This window comes from Cardiocondyla obscurior, linkage group LG25 (assembly GCF_019399895.1).
Source record: "Cardiocondyla obscurior isolate alpha-2009 linkage group LG25, Cobs3.1, whole genome shotgun sequence".
NCBI classification, from domain to species: Eukaryota; Metazoa; Arthropoda; class Insecta; order Hymenoptera; family Formicidae; genus Cardiocondyla; species Cardiocondyla obscurior.
In genome coordinates, this window is record NC_091888.1 from 1,036,789 (window position 1) to 1,059,243 (window position 22,455).

Below are 22,455 nucleotides of genomic sequence, written 5' to 3' on the forward strand. Positions count from 1 at the left end.
GCGCTGGACGTCGCGTGCACATGACAGAGGAGATATACGATGATACATGCACGACGACAGTCGTGTGCACGTGACTCCGACGGCAGGCCAGTAGGGGTGGCTCATGGTGAACCCTCCAGGCAGCCGGGGCTCGAATTCACGTGTCGTGGCACGAGCGCACAACCCTTTACTCGATATCGGGCGCCGTATTCGCTCAGCTCGACATTGCAAAGCGAACCGCATTATTCGATCTGAAGAACAAAATATCTATATCGTCAAGCAACCCGAGTTACGTCTGTTATTACATGACGCAGCGCTAATTATTTTAAAAGAAAAACTCACGATTGACATATAATTATAAAGAGTAATGATTTTAACTATAATCGTTATAACGCGCGAAATATACATTACTATTAAAAGCATCGTGTCATCATTAGGAGTTTCACTAGCGATCTCAACCACAGTATGCTGTAATCTATTCCACCACAATTTGATACAAAATTACCGACATGGGGCTACTACGACGAATACGATGCCTCTAATAACCTTGATTTATACCCGCCGGTTCAGCTCCAAAGGGATCGCGCATGGATGAGGACACTGGGGATAGGAAAGCTATGCGCAGACAGGTTACTTTAGTGGATGGTTAGCCTGGATTGATTGCTATATCATTTTACACGTGTTAGGCTGTCGTATAGGTGAACATGAAATTGTTTCCCCGATGGACGAGAAATTTATTATTGCCAAAAAGAAAGAGTATAAGCAAACTTGCAATTTAAGAATATAATAATCTTATCGCTTTATTTTTGGCAAAATGCGTTATGTACACTTTTAAATATGTAATTATTAATTTTATACGAAAAAAGTAATTTAATCAAAAAATTTCTTTTGCGTTACCGTAAATGCGTTACTGTAAAAATTTCTTTGCAAACTGATTTAGTTACATACACATGCAAGTTAAAAAGAAATGTGGATCTTAAATTTCAATAATTATTTGTCATCATTTAAACACTATCTTGCATTTTATACCTCTTTTTTTTCTGCAAATGTGATACTTTGGGTATTATTTAAATGTACATAAAACATGTCCAATTTTAAATAGGCACACAATAAAATATTTTTCAACAAATCAATAAAATTCATAAAATACTTACAAATACCAGCATAACGAAAAACGCAGCTAAATATGAAGTCCGTGCCATCCACATGCTTACAAATCGATAATGTTCTCCCGTTACCACATTCCTGTTAAAGTAATAAGAATTTAAACAAATTACTTTTTATCTGCAGTTTTAAGAACTTTTAATATGTTGTAACACACTTTTATCGTCATCGTATGTATAAAATGTAAAACATGCTTACCGCAAAAATCCTTTGTTGTCTTCATGTTCTGCTAATGTTTTAATGCTAGCCATTAACAGATCGTCATATCCCAAAAATTCATCTAATATCAAACGTGAAAATGAATCACCGAAACATTTGTCATTTACTGGATCCAAAGTGACAATTTTTACTGGAATGTTTAGTCTTTGTCGAGCCGCTGGTGATAATCGTAAGAAACCATATTCCAATGAATATTCCACAATATATCCATCTTCTAGAAAAATAAATAGTGTTAGTACAATAATATATTAAAAGTAAACCTACGCGTGTAAAATATATACTATGTATAATTTAAATATTAATTCCATTCTCCTTCCTACAACAAAAATCTAGCAATTAAACTTATGAATAATATATTTTTTTATCTATAAAATTATTTACCCATTCTACTTGTTTTATCAAAATCCGACGAACGATCTTTCAACTGTACAATATTATCTTCATTTAAATGCTCGGGCATTTCGGTGAAGTTACCTTCCGCATTTGCAAAAGATGCTTTTTCTCCTGATGGCTAAAATCACATTTACAAATATAATTATATATTTATTTAATTTTATTTAAAAAATAAGTGTAGAAAACCATTAAAAATATTTAAATAAAATTAAAAAATCTTATAATAAAATATTAAATATTGTTCATATCCTAAAATTTAGAGATAAACTTACTATTTTTTTAGCTGTATTTAAACCATTCCAAAGTTTAGTTGACAATGACGGGCTTAACGTTGTATTTATCGTACTTATGTCAGGATTTTGCGTATCTCCAGAGATTGTCGTGCTTTTCATTAAATCTTGTTCAAGTAATGTTAAATTCTCATGTTTTTCTTCAGTGGAGGTGTTTATAGTATCTTGTTCTTCATCAACAGCTGACGGTTCAATATTCCTAAAGCTGATATAATAAAAAATAATAAATGAAAATGTATATTTGCTTTCTGTACATAGAATAAACCAAAGCACAAACACATTTTTATATTTTGTTAATAATTATATATTTCAACTTACCCATCTCTAGTTAACAATCCTAAAGTATTAGTTAACTGAAGAACCTTTTCTTGTCTCAATTTCTCTTCTTTGGCATAACTTTTTTCTATACTATAATCTTCACCACCATTCTTGAGAATTTCAACTCTCAATATACCATCCCGTGGCCAATTGTCTCTAATATGTTCTAAGCAATTTGCTGGCGTACGTGAAAATACTATATGGATATAAGCCAATACAAAAAATGCCAATATAGCCTATAAAAAGATAAAATGTATTTTTTGTTATTAATAATCATAAATATATTATGTACATACCTTTAAGAGGACGATAAATTCTATAAATCTCCTGACAGGCCTTGGAAATGTTCGTGCATATGCTAGTGCCGCTTTGATAAATAATGCATGAAATAATCTATCCCGTACATTAATCAGTGGATTTTGATTATTATTATTTCTAGCTATGTTCATGTTATTATTATTTAAGACTGGTCCTATTACATTAGCAAGACTGTGAAGATTATGTGCTACCGCACCGTTTTGATTGCTAGGCACTGCGACAGCAGCACCATCTCCTTGTGACATTTTTAAATATTACATAAGTAATTTCCACAAATTTCAACAGTTTCCGTAAATTCAGAAAAAGTTGTTATAATAATAATTATCTACATGTAAATCACTGTATTTAGATATAAGCAATTTATCACTTGCATTTAATGCATATAAGCATTGTATCCTGAAACAAAAAGAAAACATTTTTAATTAACAATTAGCAATATTATTAGGTCACTGCATGTGTTAAAGCAAAGAGAGTGAATGAAAGGGGCAAGAGGAGGAAAACAGAAAGAGAAAGGGAGAGAGAAAGAAAGAAAGAGAAAAAAAGAGAAAAAAACGTAAAAAAAAAAAGAGATTAAAATCTAAAATTTCTAAGCAATAAAATATGAAAAAAATAAAAAAATAAAAAAACAAAAAAGTATTCTCACAATCAGTGGAAGTAATTCGTACAACAGGTAACGTTTGTAAGCATATAACCTACTTATTTTACATAATTTAAACTTGTTAAAAAAATTATACCAAAATTCTAAAAGAACATGGCGATTTGTAAATTAACTTACAAGATTGCTTATCACCCTGCGGAATATAATAAACCACAACAAATCACACATAACAGAACATATACAAAATGATAAGCGAATGCAGTTTATCATGTTATGTAATTTTCTGGCCGAAAGAGGAAAGAAACAAAAAATCCTATCCTAATCGTGACATCAGTCTCTAAATTCCTCGTGATCTGCAGTGAGCACATTCGATCGGGAAAGGTGGACGTTAACATATGACATTTGGCGTTTAAGCAGCGCGAGTCATCGCGACAATTTTCAGCTGTTTTAGCGAACGAATTCTAGCACGTCATACCTCGTGAAGAAGAATCGCGATGGATACGCCAACGTCGTGACTTCGGGGGGATGCGATTGCGTTTCTTGCTGCCGCGAAAAGTGTCCCGCGAAAGCTGCGTGGTCGCCAACAAACGTTGAATTATTTGCGAAATTGTCACTTCATCGTTACGTATGTTTTGATGTTCTCCGTATTCTCCAACTCGTCCGCACGCGCAGGCTTACCAATCACGAAATCTCGGCCTAATCGCACTAGCTCTGTATCGCCAAACCGAATTGCGACTCTGATTCGTGGTCATTCCCGTACTAAATGAAAATGGCACAGTTCACTCAAGACGTTGATTGGCCGCGGGCTAGAACGTTTTTAGAGACCTGAGGATTTCTCTATTTTACAGCCAATCGACACGCGCAAAACATTTACCGTATACGGGTCGACAACGAACGGTAGAAAGCGTATGCGTGGAAATAAGACGAGGAGGCGCCTCGAGGTTGTGTGTCGGGTATTGATGTTAATTAACGGTAATTAACAATAAGAATAAATGTGTACGCGACAGATATTCATTTTCATACTGGAGATTTAATTAAAGTAACGTAAGAAACTCAGAGTTGAATATGGTGCGAAGTAGCGACAAGTAAGTGACGCTTTGAGGTTATCATGCGGGTTTCACTTTTTGTCTGAATTTATTGCCTTAAATTTACTTATCTGTAAATGTTGACGTGTAGAGACAGGCATCACCGACGAAGATCGAGATCGAGATCGCGATCGAGATCAGCCGAACCTGAGAAGAAACGACGACGGTCAAGAAGCAGGGATCGTGACAGGGAGAGGGACAAAGGACGACATCGTGAGCGGAGGAGTCGTTCGCGAGATAGAGACCGCGAGAGAAACGACAGGAAAGACCGTTCCGAGAGGGACAGAGATCGCGAGAGAAAACGGTATACTGTTAGAAAGTGTTTCAGTACTTTAAAATCAATTTTTTATGACGTTCGTTTTTCTCTCTATTCACGAATTTATGGAAGATTTTTTTGACAATAATCGTAACAACAAAATAATTGATTGACATTGATTTTTCTCGGTATACTAGTGGAGACAGTAAAGAAAAGCGTCTTACAGGCTCAAAATCTTCACGCTCTGGCAAAGAACGATCGAACAGGTCTCGCTCGCGTGACCGAAAGGATAAAGAAAAGGGAGACAATGAAGAATTACCTTTTGACCATACTAAGCTTGATAAGGTAAGTCTTTAAAAATTTAATAAAATATTAATAATAATATAATAAAAAATTAATAAATAATAAATAAATTAATAAAAATATTAATAATAATAATATGGCAATAAATATTACAGGAAGAAGAGCAAAAACGGCTGGAATTAGAAATGCAAAAAAGAAGGGAAAGGATAGAAAGATGGCGTGCAGAAAGGAAGAAAAAAGAGCTAGAGGCAACCAAAAAAGACGGTAAGACATCTATTTTAGCAAATCTTCAGCTACCCATGAAAAAATGGTCCCTTGAGGATGATAGTGATGAAGAGACTCCTGTGGTACAGAATAACAAGGAAGCAAAAGAAGAAGGTATAAAAGAAGAGGTTGAAGAAGTAAAAGAAGAGGTAAAAGATGAAGAGGAAATTGATCCACTTGATGCTTTTATGGCAGAGGCAAGTATTATTAATTCATATAAATATAATCATATGCTAGCTGCCAACACCACAGCAAATGTTATATCTGCCTTTCACTATACTTATATGTAATTAATTCAACAGGTTCAAGAAGAAGTGCGGAAAGTGAATAAATTTGATAATAAAGCTCCGAAAAATACCAACAATGGCACTAATTCTGCAGCACAGAGTGGTGGTGTGGTAATTGTGACTGGAGTAGCTAAAAAAAAGGTGCAGAAACAGAAAGGGGAATTAATTGAGCAAAATCAAGATGGATTGGAATATTCCAGCGAAGAGGAGGGCGAAAATCTTCATGAGACTGCAGCGGGTATAGCAAACAAACAGAAGCGAGAATTAGCTAAAGTTGATCATGCTACAACAGATTATCAGCCATTTCGCAAGTCCTTCTATGTTGAAGTGCCTGAAATTGGTATAATTTATATATTTTTTAATTAATTTGTTTTTTTTTTGTGAATTAATATATATTTAATATGTATTTATATATTTACAGCAAGAATGACACCAGAAGAAGTAGAAGCATACAAAGAAGAATTAGAGGGAATTCGCGTAAAGGGTAAAGGCTGCCCAAAACCTATCAAATCTTGGGCACAATGTGGTGTAACTAAGAAAGAATTAGAAGTACTAAAGAAACTCGGTTATGAGAAACCAACGCCCATTCAATGTCAAGCGATTCCGGCAATTATGTCTGGTCGCGATCTTATAGGTATAGCGAAAACTGGTAGCGGAAAAACGTTAGCTTTTCTTTTACCAATGTTTCGTCACATTCTCGATCAACCGCCATTGGCCGATGGTGACGGACCGATCGCGTTGATCATGACACCAACTAGAGAATTGTGCATGCAAATTGGTAGAGACTCGAAAAAATTTACAAAATCACTTGGCCTTTCACACGTATGCGTTTACGGCGGAACGGGTATTTCTGAGCAAATAGCAGAACTTAAAAGAGGAGCCGAAATTATTGTATGCACACCTGGAAGGATGATCGACATGCTTGCTGCTAATAGTGGACGAGTAACTAATTTACGTCGGGTAACATATGTAGTACTGGATGAAGCCGATCGAATGTTTGACATGGGTTTCGAACCGCAAGTAATGCGTATTATGGAAAATGTAAGACCAGATAGACAAACGGTACTATTTAGTGCCACATTTCCACGGCAAATGGAAGCGCTAGCTAGAAGAATACTCACAAGACCGGTCGAAGTGCAAGTTGGAGGACGTTCTGTCGTTTGCAAGGACGTAGAGCAGCATGTAGTTGTGCTTGAAGAAGATCAAAAGTTTTACAAATTACTTGAAATCCTTGGACACTATCAAGATAAAGGTTCTGTCATTATATTCGTAGATAAGCAAGAGAACGCGGACACATTACTCAAAGATCTTATGAAAGCATCGTATTCCTGCATGTCTCTTCATGGTGGTATAGATCAATGTGACCGAGATTCGACCATATTAGATTTCAAAGCGGGACGTACAAAATTGCTTGTGGCCACGTCTGTTGCCGCTAGAGGCTTAGACGTTAAACACTTAGTATTGGTCGTTAATTATGATTGCCCTAATCACTACGAGGATTACGTGCACAGATGTGGTAGAACTGGTCGAGCCGGAAATAAAGGGTAACTTAGTTTTTTTTATAATATTTTTTATAACATTTTTTATAACATTTTTTATAACAAAATATATTTTTACCGCAAAATCTATGGCATGTTTTATTTTCAGGTATGCATACACTTTCATTACCTCGGAGCAAGAACGTTACGCCGGCGATATTTTACGCGCGCACGAGTTAGCGGGTGTTCCTGTTCCAGAACCTTTGCGCCAATTATGGGAAGGTTACAAAGCCCGTCAAGCCGCGGATGGAAAAAAAGTTCATACTGGAGGTGGTTTCAGTGGCAAAGGATTTAAGTTCGACGAATCGGAAGCTGCTTTGGCAAATGAGAAAAAGAAATTCCAGAAAGCAGCCTTGGGACTACAAGATTCTGACGATGAAGACATAGAAAACGATATCGACCAGCAGATTGAAAGTATGCTGGCACCTAAGCGGACCGTTCGTGAAATAGCCAAACCGACCGCAACCAGTATTACAGTGCCCGGTCAACCGATACCTAGTGCCACAGATAAGCTCGAATTAGCCAGAAGATTAGCATCGAAGATAAATATTGCAAAGAATCTGGGTGCCGAAGCTAAAGGTGCTACTCAGCAAGCAGCGGAAGCCATACTCAAGGGTGCAGGACCTACAAATCTTATTACGGTAAGATTTTAATTTTTATTTGAAAATTACTATGTAATAATTTTGTGATCGTAAAATAATCTTTATTTTTTTGCAGGCAAAGACAGTCGCAGAACAATTAGCAGCTAAATTAAACACTAAATTAAATTATCAGCCGCGCGAGGAAGATCTTGTCGAAAGTGATGTGGAAACGGGTGAGCAAACATTCCGCAAGTACGAAGAAGAACTCGAGATAAATGATTTCCCGCAACAAGCGAGATGGCGAGTTACGAGCAAGGAGGCTCTTGCTCAAATCTCGGAATATTCTGAGGCGGGTTTGACAGTACGAGGAACATACATCGCGCCTGGAAAAACGCCACCAGAAGGCGAGAGAAAGTTATACTTAGCTATAGAATCTACGAGCGAATTGGCTGTCAGTAAGGCCAAGGCGGAAGTGTCTCGACTTATCAAAGAAGAACTCATTAAACTGCAGGCATCTGGCGCTCATACCGCGTCACGAGGTCGATATAAGGTTTTATAAAGTTTTGAGACCATTATAACGTGCTGTAACGATCGCGTCATGCGTACGCAATGTATATGATAAAAATTTAGAAATTAATTATACATGCAAAAATAATGTTTGTTTTTAACTAACAGTACAATAACAAAATATACTCCACGACTGTGAGAACATTATTTGTATCATTGGCATAAATCACTACAGACGATCCGAATTTTTCGCACATTTATAAATAAAATGTGAGCACCTACATTATTTCCTTAATGTGTGAAATGTATGCTACATTGTACTAATTTAGTTATACAAAATAAATTCACACATAAACGTTTACAGCCATTTGTGTAATATTTTTTCATGCGAGCACTTGCACGATTTCTACCTTTTTATCCACTATTCTTTTAAGTCCCATGCATCCGTCACAACGAAGTTATACCCGTAGAAAGGAGAAGAGGGATAGAAAATTGTAGGACAGAAATTTCTTAAATATAAAATAAAGTAATTGATTTACTGTTCGAATTGATTACTGTAAGAACAAGTATAGATTAAGTACCAAGAGTTAAAAAAAATTTAGTATAATGTAAAATAACCAAATGTTGATATATCAAGTTAGTTATACGTGATTACTGAGCTTCCGACTTTCTATATTATCTTTTACAGATAATATTTAATCATAACTTTTGTCGGCAAATTTGGAACTTTTTACAATTACTCATTGTTCATCGCGTAGATATACTTATTCGCAGGAAAAGAAAATATGATAAAAATTTTATTGTCTTTAACTAATTTTTTTTTTTCTTAATTAATTTAAAGTAAATTATTTTTTTAATTACATAATTTTACGATTTGCTCGGATAGGAGTTTTATAACGACGATTTGGGAGCTCGAAAGTAACTGTTAATCTCGGAATCGCGAGAAAACTCCTCGTTCTTTTTCTGTTTTGGGGAAAGATGCCTCGAGCTCGCAGAGTGCATGAAAAAATTGACAGAGTTAAGCTCGGCGTTTCGAGAACTCCGTAAATTATTCCGCGCAAGAAGGACAACTTATTATCTGTCTCACTCTTTCATCGCGGTTGTCTCTTTCTCTCCAAGGGCCAAAATGGCTAACGGTCATTTTAGTTCAATTGCGGAGGCTCGGGCGCGAGGACGTGTTTCTAATCGCTCCGCAATTACGCGTAATTTCGGCCGCGGATAGAACGTTTTCGTTAACAAATAAGTGTCGACGTCGTCGGCTCGGAAACGAACAATCATTTTCTGCACATCTGAGTCATTTCACTCGTCATCCTGTGCTCCGTTTCGCGCTTCGAAAAAGTGCTTCGGAAGGAAAGGGTTATGTCGCGAAGCGCGGCGTACGGAGCGTCCGACGTGAATTTCGTCGCGTAAAACTCGGGCATTTCCGACTTCCGGCTTCCATCAAAATTTTCTTCGGCAGATTCCGGCAATGTCAGAGCGCGAGATCTGCACCTCGCGCGTCTTCTTCGTCACGACAGAGGTTCTCATCCTGATTCTAACAAGCGATTTTAAAAGAACCCGAGGAAGATAAAGTACGCGTCTTACTCGTCGCTCGGTGCAACTTCTCTCATCATCGTTCATTCCGCCGATGAGAATTACTCGGAGAATCAAAGGTGACTTCGCTTTAAGTGGCCTCAAACGTGGCCAGTTTCTTGTGTCAAGATCGAAGACGACCCGAAGAAAAACCTGGCCAAAATAAGCAACGCTACGAATATCGAGAGTGCAGACTTATAAAACGTATGATCGTTCGTCGCGCTTCTTAACTTTAATCATAAACAATCGCCGCGATAATCCCCCGTCATTTTTTCGATCGTTTGTCTCGCGAGTGAAGTGTTAGTATTAGTGAAAGTGATTGTGATTATTAAAAAAAAAAAGCAGAGCAGTGTAACATAGTGTCGTGTGATTTGGAGCGCTACAACCAGAGAGTTTTCTGCTACAACCAGGAGAGTTTTCTGCTACAACCAGGAGGGTTTTCGGCTACGACCAGAGGGCTACAACACGTCAGGATAATCCCGAATACTGCCATGCAAGGAAAGAGGGGAAGGATGCAAGGTTCAATTTTACAAAATGTAAGTAAAATACATTTTTTTTTTCTTACGTCATATACGCGATTAATTTTTGCTTTATTTCATTACGTTGCAAATTTAATCGAGTTTCTGTCCCGGGTTACTTACCCATCTTTTTAAATTGCTCCCACGTCTGATATTTATAAAAACAGTAATCCCGTTGTAGAATGTGTAACTGGCGTATAGTAATAAAACGGGACATGCAATCAAGTATAAATACGTTGCATAATAATGTATCCATGACATATCGTGTCCGTGATACCGTAAGTGTCTTGAGTTTGGAAATTTCAATACGTGTTCCACATGCCACACTGCCTTGTCCATTGGTTTCACCAATTCGTCCCGTACGATCGCCGACATTATTTTGACATTACTCGTATACCTGTAAATTATAATAATTTTAACACAACGTCGTACACACGTCAGGTTTAGTACTTAAATATGCAGACACTGATATGACTGCACACTTTTATCAGTTTTAATTTATTTTAATCGACCGCACTATAAAATATATATCTTATCAATTTACGATTACTGGATTGTTAAATAACTGCTGTAGCGTTGAGAAACCGAGATTAGACCGTGTACCATTTCGTACAGGACGTGAAATTCGTCAGGAAAAGACTCGGCCATTTGTCTGTTAGCCGTACCTTTTATAAATGAGCGTGATTTAAGAATAGTAGCCGAAAGAGCGAAATACTGTCGGGATTAATTTTTCGAAAGGTCACGCTATTGGGGCGATCCTCTCTTGGAATCGGGTCATACTCACGTTTTATTTTCGACTATTTCTGCGAGCGTTTGTACGACGGAGCTTTCGGTTATGGCGTCGATGTCCAACGTCAGTCCGATACCGGCGTCTAGGATTTTACGCGCGTTGAAATACTGATCCCCAAAAAAGGGGATCGCGACTAACGGCACGGCATAGTGCACCGCCTCTTGTAACGACTGCAATCCGCCTTGCATCATGTAAGCTATCACCTTGGGATGCGCTGTACATATAAAAGCAGCGATAAGTACATAAAGCACCGCGAAATGATGCTTTGCAGATTATTTGCCTTTGAGAATTACCGAGGGATGGGTGCGTCGCGTGTAGTAAAATCAGGTTAAAAAAAAAAGAAACCCCCCCTAAAAAAAAAAGAAAAAAAAAGAGGAAGCGATACGGAAAAAGGAGAGAACGCAAGCGATGAGAGCGGTTGAAATGAAGTCCTCCGCGTTGATCACGAGCCACCGAGAGATGCGACGAGAGATTTCATAAAAATGTTCGCATTGTCGTATTTATTTTTTCGCGTCGCACTTTACGGCCGATTGATCGCATTCGAGTATCAACACGCGCGGAATTTTCCGACGAAATTCTGGCCCGTATGCATTTTTTACCGTCACAACGAGAATCCCGAGAAATGAGATAATTCTTTTTTTTTTTTCGTTTTCTTTTTTTTTTTTTTCAATTTTTTATAATACGTAACGCGACGCATACCTTTCAATCAGATTATATTTTGCGCGAAGATTTTGCGCAACAATTATTAAAGACGTCTTCTTCAACAAACATATATTTATATACGTTTAAATATCTTTCTGCTAAAATAAAAAATTTTCTGAAGCCCGGCGTGGTTCCAAATATTAAAAAATTGTATTGTTAGATCAAGATTAAAAACGGAGGAAAAAATCTATTACTGAAGTTAAATTTATACAAAGATATTTTTGATATCGCGTGTAATATGAATATCGCGGTGTAATACGAGCATCGGGGGCTGATATCAAATATAGATACGTGCATCGAAAGGTTATTATATAACGATATAGGTACGATACGACCATCGATAAGCTCCAAGTTTTGATATAATTGCGCCGTTTCTTCTAGTCGCGACTTGTATTCCTAGCGCTAATACGTTCTTCATGCGAGCAACCGCTGGCCTGTCTATCAATGTGCATAAAACTTTGTGCACGCTTGTGCATTTGCATCGAGCCAGTTGCGTTACTGCCAACAGGAGTTGTTTGTCAGAATTTCCCGTGAGAATTTCACCGCCGCATGCGTCATGAGTTATCGTTTCACTTCATTCCGCTGTACCAGCTCGTGACTGTATTTTCCTTGGTCGCGGTAGTGTTGTTGGCAATTTTTATTTTATTTTATTTTATTTTTTTTCATTTCAATACTTACCCTTTAGCGACTTTCGCAAAAATAACGCGTTTTCAAACGTCCAAAGGCGGAAAAGGGCCCCTGGTATCGACGTATGCATCGGCCTTTCTTACCAGTCTACGTTACTTTTCTCTTTGATGTGACGCGAGAGAGCGAGGTAAACGTTGGTCGAATTCAAACATCCCGGGTAACGCGATCTCGATCGGGAGACAGCTTTGATGATCATTTCAAAACGTGGCAGTGATACCGTTTCGATCGCTGGGAACTTTGTTCGATTGGAGTCCGGTCACGTGTCTCTTCGATACAGAGCAACTCGGTTTCGTCTCCGATGTCAAGTGACACCGGAAAAAATCACATGCGATATAACAGCGTAATTAAGTTCGGATTGCTTTTGTACTTTTGGATCGTTAATAACGTTACGTCCAAAGAATCGTTGCGTTTAACCGGGGGAAAAAAAAAAAAAATCAATATTTCTTTTTCTGTGAAAATAATACTAAAACTGCGAGCAATTTTAAACGTCTACGTGCGACATTTGATGCAATATTGTCGTCCGTCGTCGAAGTTCTTTTCTTTTTCTCTGCTGAAACTTTCGTTTAATGGCTCCACGCAATTGTATATGTTAACAAAATAAGAATGTGATCGTTTAAAGATTCGAGTATAAGTTTCCCGACTCATTTATAGTAATAGCAAGCAGGTAGTTGGAGTACTTTGGCAATATATGAAGCTCTTACGAGATCATTATCGGACGATTAACTTGGAATTTTACATTTCGTTCGCGAGCTGGAAAAGTTTTAGTACATACTTATGGAAAGTACGTTAGTAAAATTGCCTTCTTCGGTAATTATTATTTGCAACCAATAGTCATCCTTATCATAATTACAACTGATGCGAATACGATAAGAATCATTAGCTGTATGTGCGAAAGTTGAATAAATTTTTAGGTGAATTCTCAATTCCTTTCCTTCTCATGCAGTCTGCCTTTTATCATAATTTTATCGATTTTCTATCTGCAAGCACAAAGAGATTCCAACACAGAATGCTTCTTATCAAACGTTTTGTAAGTGCATATCTCTCGCGGCGGTTGATCCGCTTCTTTCGAAGGGAACGCGAACGAGGTAAAGAGTTGGGTCAGTTTAGCCTTGGGCAGCCTTACCGAGGACCGCTTGTTGAGGCACCCATTTCACAAATTTGATGTTGGTCGGATGAATAGCCATGTTACCATCATGTTTCCATAGAACTCTTTGCTTGAGCGAGCCTAGGGCGTTGCACAATGCGGTCAAAGGTCCAGTGGGTAGTTGGTCAGTTTGCAGATTTGAGCCCAGAGAGAAATAAATGGCGCCATCCTGAGCGTTGTCTAGAAATTCACGAATATCCTGGAAAAGTATTGGAAATTGAGTACGACGAGAACTAAACCGCGTGAGGTATGAAAGGTACACGACGTATTTTGAAATCCCTGTTCCTTGTGACAAGCGATGCGTATATAGAAATATTAAAAATATTTTACAAAATCATGCATATTAAGTAAAAGTTGTATTTTTAAGGTTTGGTAAAAAAAAAAAAAAAAAAAAAAAAGGGATATAAAATATATTAAATTCTTGTTGTTTTTTTAAGTAAATGCAGTTGGTTACATTCGGCAGAGTGTTAGTGCTTTTTCAAATAAAACAAAGCTAATGAAATGCAACGTGTAAAGCACAGGCTTCATACTTATTATCAAAAAATCACACGTATTTTCACTCCCGGTTGAAACAATTAATTTTTCAATTTCGTTACGTAGGTATTATGCCTTTATGAAATATATTTAACCGCCGTGTAACCTTTATATTATTTTATATTACTTTCAAAATTGCGTTATGTAGCAACTACCGCTATAGGATGCAAATGGAACCGATTGTGCTATTAATGCGATTGATAATACTGATAATGCAGCTTCCTTTGTTAATTGCGAAACCTGTGCTAGCTTTTATGGCAGACAGGGCGATGGTGGTTCCATATGCACAATATGTAGCCGAAGGCTTTGTCCTATTAATTACAACTGTTTATGGATTTCGATACATTTTAGCCTGTGTATGCGTGTATATATAAAGACGATCACACGTTTCTGCGGTCACGTTCCGTTCTCAACATCGTTCGAGATCACATGGTGGCCACGGTTATCTTTGAGCATTGTTATCGTAGCAGTCAATAAGTAAATTCAAAAAAAATTAACTATTTAAGATATCCGAAAAGTAATTTATAAAATACTTGATGATTTTTATTTTACTGTTAAATGACAATTCTAAAAATTAAATAAAGTTCAATTATCGTTTAATCAAATTTGCAGAAAGTTATTAACGCAAACGGTTATTGTAATATTAAGTAGTGGCGATTCCACAGTTATTTTTTCTATGTGAAGAATCTTCAACGAAATACTCTTCCAATAATATTTTCCTTGTCGGCCCTTGGGAGACTTAGAAAGGTTCGCGGTAAATAGCAATGACGTTTACCTTTACGTCGCTACGCTGAGTCGTTGGTAAACTTCTACCAACTGACTATTATTGGTCACCTGTGAGAATGGTATGTATTTCCCCGGGAGAAATCATTCTCGTACGACACACAATTTCGCCTTTCCGAGATGTACTTAGAACTGCGAGAAGTGAAGGTTTAATCGACGTAAAAATATCAACTGTCAAACGCTATTTAAGTTAAAAAAAAAAAAAAATGTCGATACGTTTAACTTGATAAATCGTTTAGTTCTGTTTTATAATCTAAATGTCATTCATTATGATTGCATAATTAAATGCAGGAAGAAGCTTGAATAGAGTAGATGGCACGAAAAATAACTTATAACCATGGGATTAGTAGATTTTTTTTTTTCTGTTTTAATAAAGCTGTAATTGCTTACCTCAGGCAAGGGGTCGAAGCTCTCCGAAATATGCAAGCTGTGAACTTCGATCACATGTGGCAGTAGTGGTTTTGGGTAACCGAACACATGATTGTTGCCCAAAATAATTAAACTGAAATTTTTATCGATGTCATAGACGGACGTACCAGACGTTACTTCGTTAGCTAATCGTTGAGCTTCTGGTAAATGCCAGTATCGATAATATAATCTCGAATATGTTGTGTAAAGAATATTAACTGCACGCTCGTTTAACGTCATTCGGTCCGTGAACGGATACGTCATGTCTGGATTAAAATTAGGGTCGTCTGGATTTCCTGTTGCAAAAAGAAAAGAAAAAAAAAAACTTGTTATCACGCTTTGAATAAAAGGGCATTTTGTTAACTTATCGATTATTGCAACACATTTAATCGCGAAAAGTTTTAAACGTAGGCTTAAGTTTTTTTGTTTTTTTTTAAAACATTTACGAATTACAATACAAATAGGAGCATTAAAAGGTACTTTACTACGCGTTGCGTTCCTTACTTTTGTTTTACAACTCTCTGTTCTTTTATTGGTTTCCGTTTCGAGTAGAAAAGCGCGTTATTACACAGTAAATTTTCTCGCAAGTCAAGAGAAAGAAACGCGATGTGTTACGGTTGGTACACGGTAGGATCTACTTTTTCGAAAAACTCAACTTGGAGATTGGATCGGATCAATGGGGGGAACACGTTACTACTTCGATACTCAGGTCCGGCTTCGCAAAACTCGTCCCGGCTTTAATTGAAATATTTCAGTAGCAGCCGCGGCGATCCATTTCATGGTCTATTACGTTCATCCGGAAGAGTACTTTCGGGTATCTTCAATTACGTCGAAGTAAAGGAATCGAATGGCGGCGAGCTGGCGCGTCGTCCCTCGCCACCTTTTCTCCGATGCTCTTCGGGGTCAGCCCGGTACAAGTTAAAGCACTACCGAGTAATCTATCCTTTTCCACGAAGACCCGCTCTCCGATTGCTCGCACTTTCTGATTTAACGACAATTTACGTCAATTTCCGCGGGCGGCAACGACGTTCGTTACCGATGCCAACCTGGGGAACTTGGGCGAGAAAGACATTGCGGAACGACCAGGCTCGCACCCTTGATTTAGGCCGGGTGGACCTTAACAAATAATAAACAATCGCGCTAGGACCGACGAAATCGCGAAAGAGTTGTGCCGCGTGCGCGACGTGCTCTCACCTACGGAATCCATTACGTAGGGCAAGTTGCCCACGCTCAAAAATCCAATCAGCACGGGGAAATTATAGTGCTTCACGAGAGCATAATAACATTGGTACCATAATTGCTCTATAATGACTGCGTCGAATGTCTTGTTGCTTCTGTAACAAGCAAATTCGAATTGGATTTCTTTCGACGTATTATTCGCGAAAAACTATTAAAGTCGTCGCAATTTTCGGGGTTGTATTTACATGGAGACTGTAGAAACGCGATGTTTAATTTATGTTACTGGGAAGTTTCTTATAATCTGTTAAAATTTTTATTTGGGAATTTAGCATTTAAAAGTAAAATTTTTTAACATTTTGCGCTTATTTACAAGATATATTTATTAATCAGATTTGAAACTAAAATGTATTGATTTTACTTTAGTTTTTGCGTTAAATATATATTACTTAATATATTTATTGTTGATATACTTACGTTATAAGTTCGTTAACAGCGGAACTAAATAATTGACGTTTGCATATGTTATTTGCGCCTAACATATTCTGATGGAGAAGCGTGTAGGCTCCCAAATGTCTGTCAAAAATAAAATTTAAAGTTATTAATGTTCTAAATATACACGTAATAAATAAAGAAATTTATTTAGTCGCACAAAATACAATAAATACGCACCTTAATTTTGTGCAATCTTTTTTTATATACGAAAATGATAAGTCAACATTTTCATAATTCGGTGGAGGTTTCTATAAAATAAGAAAAATTAAAAAGGAACAAAATTATTTTTGTATTTTAACTTAAAATTTTATTTTATAAAACCGAATAAGAAAAAATTTTTAATGTCGGATTAATAATTATTACGAATTAAAAAAAAAAAGCCAATAAAATATCATAAGAGTCGTGTGCAAGGCAATTATGTTTTCGTTAGTTAGGTTTTATCTAGTTTACGTGAACAATTTAATCTCTAATTTTGCCACGAAAGAAACAGGACCATCAAGCCGTGAGAAGACACATTCAGCAAAGAGAAATGTTAGTAGAAGTAAATTGAAGCTAAACGAAGTTTGCGTAACTTTGAACTCGAGTTTAGAAAGAGAAAGAGAAAGAGAAATAGAGAAAGGGCGTAGGAAGGATTACGAGAGACAGTAGATGGAAAGGAGCGAGATGTTAGACGAACGATCTGAGAGGACCAGGTAGAAGAATGTCAGAGAAAAACTGAATAGAAATGGAGAAAGAAAAATGAGATAAAAGAGAGATGAGCTTGAAAAATTATCAAGTAAAATTTCTATTAATTAGTCTATAAATTTTCTATAATAATTGATATCAGACATTAAAAAAAAAAGGGATTAATAAAACGTATGTAATCTTAGGCGTAATTTATAATCTTCATTTAATAGAAAGTAGAAAAAAAAAAAAAATTTCGGTGAATGTAATTAAAGTCGTAAAGTTTATCGAGTCTAAACGAAAATAACTGAACGGAGTAACTCTTTAGCAAAGAACAAGGCGGCTTTGTTGGTGGTAATTCCCGCAAGCAACGGTATTTAAACGAGCGTTTAATCGACGATAAATGATGCCGGGTAAGAACGATGAACAAATTAAATTCAAGTTTCGGGGCGTAATAAATATTAATATTTTTCAAAATTATATTGTATGTTACTTTAAATAATATAATTTATTGAATTTAACATCGCTGCAAAAAGTTTCAATTGGTTTTTATTTTTATTTTTTTTTTTTTACAAAAATATATGGGGGTTCTAATTTTTGCGTTATAAATTTTATTCAATAGCATTTAAAATGACCGGCGCTAATTAAAATAAAGGCAAAAAGTTGGAACAAAAATATTTGAAAAAAAAAAAAAAAAAAGAAAAAGAAATTTACTTACCTTTAAAGGAACTGTTGATAAAACGGTAACCTTATGGCCACGAGACGCCAATGCTTTCATCAATGCTTGAAAAGATTGTTGGTGGCTGTAACTTGCACTCGGACAAATACCCAGGATATTGTATCCGCGGCTGTGTTGGAAACTGCAGAACAGCGAAATTGATAGCAATACGAGTGTCACGATGCGCATTTTGGGCACAGAACACTTTCGTTCGTGGATGCGAAACGGCCGTTCAATCTTTCAAGAAAGAATCGAGGCTACCGGTCTCTCGTAGGAATTTTTAAAAAGAACCCGAGCGACGGAGGGGAGGAAAAAAAAAAACGAGGCAGTTCGTATGAAAAATTCAATACATGTTCCACGATCAGTTTGCTTGGGGCTACGGTAAATAAGTGAACGGGATGTCCATTGGTCGGGTGCTTCTCACTCAGCTTTGCGGAAGAAATAATTCAGGCCTCGTGTGCGCGGACCCTATTTTTATATTCGTCCAGAATACAAAGGCGGTATTCATAGGGATGGTAGATTTCAAAGTATATATCCATAAAGTTATCTCGCGACGAGAGTAGGGATAATCGGGCATCGTTACAGTTTTATTGTCAATACGCAGCGGTATTAAAAATTTCATTGCAACACGCAGGCAGAAATCCATAAGCATTTAGCAATTCGAGATAACCGTATGATATACGATAGGAAAATTTGATACTGATATCATTTTAACGAAGTAACCGAAATATAAAAACCAGTAATAGAATTTACGGATGAGATAACAGAATTTACAGAAGGCAAAAACGGGAAGAATTTTATTTAATTACAACATAATTCTTGTTATCTTGTACGAGTTTGATTTCTTATTGCATTTCAGCATTATTAGCTTTGCGTCTAATAATATTTCGCGTAGTGAGACGCCATCTCGGTGTCAATAAAATTGATATAATACGCGTAACGTTAATATCGCGATACGTGTCTCCTTTCAAGACGTAAAATATTCAAATATTACGTGTAAGGTAGAAAAATTGTAGCAGATGAAAAAATATAAACGTACGGAAAAATAGCTAGGTGGAGACAAATCACTAACTGACGCACCATTACCTTCGACATATGACTTGCTCTTCTTCTTCTCGTTACAAGGAGAAGGTCCTAAGTTGAGCGTAAAAGATAATACTGTTGGTAGAAACGAAGAAATATCGGTCTCTTATCTCGAAGGAATTTTTTAGTTTAAAGCTTTATTTCTTTTTTTTTTTTAAATAAATTATAGTTAATTCTTTTTTATTACGTAATCCATAGAATGTACAGTCCTTTTCAGTTTCAGCAAAACGGGGAAAGATATATTTTGTTACCGTGTACTGAATAAATTAATTTACGAAAAAGGCGGAAACAATTTATATATTTAAAACTTAAATCTTTATTTGTCGCGGGTGAAAAAAAATAGCATTCTATAATATCGAATGTCAACCCGTAAATTCTTAATAAAAAGTTTCTTAAAAACAAGTTGTTTGTCCAGAGTTTTAGTCGCGATAGATTTTCATAAATTCATAAACGCGATTAAAAATTCTCATACTTTTTGTCGCGCCGCTGTGGAGTTAAATAAAAGCGTTAAATAATGCGACTCCATATACCTCTTTGACTGCAGAGTAAAAAATTAAAAATTGTTGACGCCGTATTATCGATCAGCGAAAGAAAAATATTTCGGTCCAAAGACAAAAGGTTTTTTTCACACGGCTATCGTGAATAAACGCGGGTTTAAGTATGGCGCATTACTTAGAGCTGTAATAACGCCAAGATGCGAAAAGCTTCTCGTTAATTCAAGCTGCCGTGCATGTTGCCTTGATGCAAAAGCTAAGAATAGCGCATCGTGAATGTTGTCTACCGGAAAAGTCGCGAAAAGTTGCCTTTCAAAATGGGTTACGCTTCCTTCGTGCAAAATTTGCTAAGAATATTTTTCAAAGAAGGCTTTTCGGAGGGTATTCCGTAAACGTGTTTTAGCAGACGCTATGAATGGTCATTATTTCTATTCATATTTTGTTAATTTTTTTTTATTTTAGTATTTTCTTAGCGTTTAAAGTATTATTTATCTTTATCACGTAACTTATTACGTGGACTTTGACAAAATTGTATAAATCTTTATGACGTTTGGCAAAACTAGTAATTGCTTTTAGGCTTTTGGAAATTATTATTATTTTATATCATTCTATTATTCTTTGAGAGAGCATGTAGTTCATTACATTACGTGTACCGTTGTCGCGATGTGAAATATGATTGTACACCGTTACGTAATTTAAAACATTATTTTCATATAAATGTAGAGATGTTACGCGAGCACGGATAGGAAAATATTAAAAACATGTGTGGACGTTATACTTATTAATATATTAATATAACGCACGTTTCGAACCATTTCATGAGATACTTAACTATCAGCGATATTAATGTGCCGATAATTATCCTCGCGTCACTAATCAAGTTCGACCGGCATCGTGATAAACGCGGGCTCGTTCGCATTTATACGGTGTGAATTTTTAGTCGACTTTGTGCCGAGCGCGTTAATTCGCCTGTTGCGGCTGTCGCGTATGACAAGATGACAAGAACCAAGCCTGGCTGGATGCGAATAGCCGATCGGGATGGGTCGGAAGGACATTTTAGGATATCTGTCATTTGCGGTTTAAATTATTCCGTGAATAATGCAGCGGTGTTCTGGACTGCAGGCACTGCGGGGGTGCTGCGCGTGCTGAGCGGCGGGAGGGAAGGAGGGCGGAAGGATGAAAGAGGAGACGCGCCGGGGGTAGGTCGTGCGCCTGCTTTTGTCAAGCCGCAACACGAGCCGCGGCTTTAATACAATACAATACTGTCGAGAAGGGTGGAGGTGAGAGGTAGTGAGCCGGAGGAAGAGAGTTTACCGAGGAGGTTATACCTCGCGAACTCGAGTGTAAGCGAGAGGAAAGTTCGGTACGATAGCAAAATGCTGTATGTGTCAGTAAGTAACCGTCTAGATTTGTACGCCCCCTCGCCATTCTGGAAAACCCAACAGACTGCCAGAGGATGTGTCAGATTCAGCCGCGTATGTTTTGCAAGAGCCTTACTACCCGCTTCTCCTCTCTTTTCTCACTACTCCACCCTTCTCTACCTCCCTCTTTGCTGTTTCGTATCCCTTTCTCTCGTGTCATATTCCGTAGTTACAGCGGCATAGTTACAGGGACGGATTTATGCAAGAACCGCTGAAATATTCTTCTTCTAAGATAAAACTTATTGTTAGAGTGAAATTAACAAAAAGAAATACGTCGGAAATTGTTTTATATCATAAGGTATCAATCTCGGTGAACCTACCTCTTGCGTAAAGTAAAGAGATACATTATCTTTAATATTACTTTCTTGAATTAGTTAATTTCTATTAAGAAAATTACTACGTTTAAATTTTGAAAACTGATTGCTTGTCTCTGATATCGAATTTCTATTCAAACTTTAAATGAAACGAAACAGTTTTTCAAGTTATGTTAGTGGCGCAAAAAAAAAAAAAAAATGAATACGTTTGCTTTTCTTTCGTATACCGTATATTCGCTTCGTTGTGCTATGGATTTTCTGAAAATTAGAAACTGCAAGCTTCATAAAAATCAACATCCGACCCTGTATGCTTATGTACCACCCACTTGCAAATCTGTCGCTATAATTTCCCCACCTCACGCGAGCCATCCTTCTCACGAATTCTGAGTTTTTGCGACGTCGCTTATGCAAGCGAAATCCTGGGTATCTGCGGCTAATTTCGCGGACCCTAGCGAGTTTCCTGCACGGAAATCTTCCGCCATATGGCGCGCGGTTCGTGGATCCCTACCGCCCTTTAATGTTTTGTTCTAGATCGCATAAGGTATGGCTGATTTTGTCATTACTGCATTCTACATAGCTACAATATAAATAATTATAAGTTTAATCTCTTTATAGTATTTATTTAATTTTTTTTTTTACGCGAAGAAATCATCACGAATGGTTGACCCGTTCGGAAACGGCATACACTGAGATATTCTTAGCGGAAACTTAATATTTTTTAAATATTTTAATTTGTCAAATTACTCCAAATTAGGCTAAAGATGTGTAATTGAAGTTTGGTACAATTTAAATTATGTTCAATTGCATATGTACACACGCGAGTATACATTTTTCATTTTTTTTTTTTGTTCAT

The 22,455-nt window shown here is 36.9% G+C and overlaps 4 protein-coding genes across 5 annotated transcripts in view; 2 read left to right on the forward strand and 2 right to left on the reverse strand.

Annotated features, from left to right (window-relative positions):
* Positions 1-3,954, reverse strand: part of LOC139111802 (membralin-like) — a 46,967-nt gene extending 43,013 nt beyond the window's left edge. The window contains exons 1-7 of the mRNA XM_070672314.1: positions 3,755-3,954; positions 2,660-3,077; positions 2,364-2,599; positions 2,028-2,250; positions 1,744-1,873; positions 1,342-1,576; positions 1,134-1,224 (exon numbers count right to left, since the gene is read on the reverse strand). Of these exons, the coding sequence (XP_070528415.1) occupies positions 1,134-1,224; positions 1,342-1,576; positions 1,744-1,873; positions 2,028-2,250; positions 2,364-2,599; positions 2,660-2,926 (1,182 nt within the window). The 5' untranslated portion in view covers positions 2,927-3,077; positions 3,755-3,954. The remainder of the gene's footprint in view (positions 1-1,133; positions 1,225-1,341; positions 1,577-1,743; positions 1,874-2,027; positions 2,251-2,363; positions 2,600-2,659; positions 3,078-3,754) is intronic.
* Positions 3,955-4,163: 209 nt separating this feature from the next.
* On the forward strand, positions 4,164-8,463 carry Prp5 (pre-mRNA processing factor 5). Its single transcript, XM_070672313.1, has 8 exons — positions 4,164-4,364; positions 4,456-4,668; positions 4,818-4,965; positions 5,079-5,384; positions 5,490-5,814; positions 5,896-7,018; positions 7,122-7,653; positions 7,730-8,463. The coding sequence occupies exons 1-8, from the start codon at positions 4,345-4,347 to the stop codon at positions 8,150-8,152; spliced, it is 3,090 nt and encodes a 1,029-aa protein (XP_070528414.1). The 5' UTR covers positions 4,164-4,344; the 3' UTR covers positions 8,153-8,463.
* Positions 8,464-9,185: 722 nt separating this feature from the next.
* Positions 9,186-22,455, forward strand: part of LOC139111810 (lachesin) — a 212,792-nt gene continuing 199,522 nt past the window's right edge. For both annotated transcript variants that reach the window (XM_070672325.1, XM_070672326.1), the window contains exon 1: positions 9,186-10,208. The gene's annotated coding sequence lies outside the window, so the exon portion shown is untranslated. The remainder of the gene's footprint in view (positions 10,209-22,455) is intronic.
* Positions 10,205-19,425, reverse strand: LOC139111804 (UDP-glucosyltransferase 2). The gene is made up of 8 exons (XM_070672316.1): positions 18,291-19,425; positions 17,087-17,157; positions 16,892-16,990; positions 16,433-16,572; positions 15,221-15,534; positions 13,493-13,712; positions 10,975-11,194; positions 10,205-10,587 (listed from the first exon to the last, which is right to left on the reverse strand). The coding sequence occupies exons 1-8, from the start codon at positions 18,477-18,479 to the stop codon at positions 10,284-10,286; spliced, it is 1,557 nt and encodes a 518-aa protein (XP_070528417.1). The 5' UTR covers positions 18,480-19,425; the 3' UTR covers positions 10,205-10,283.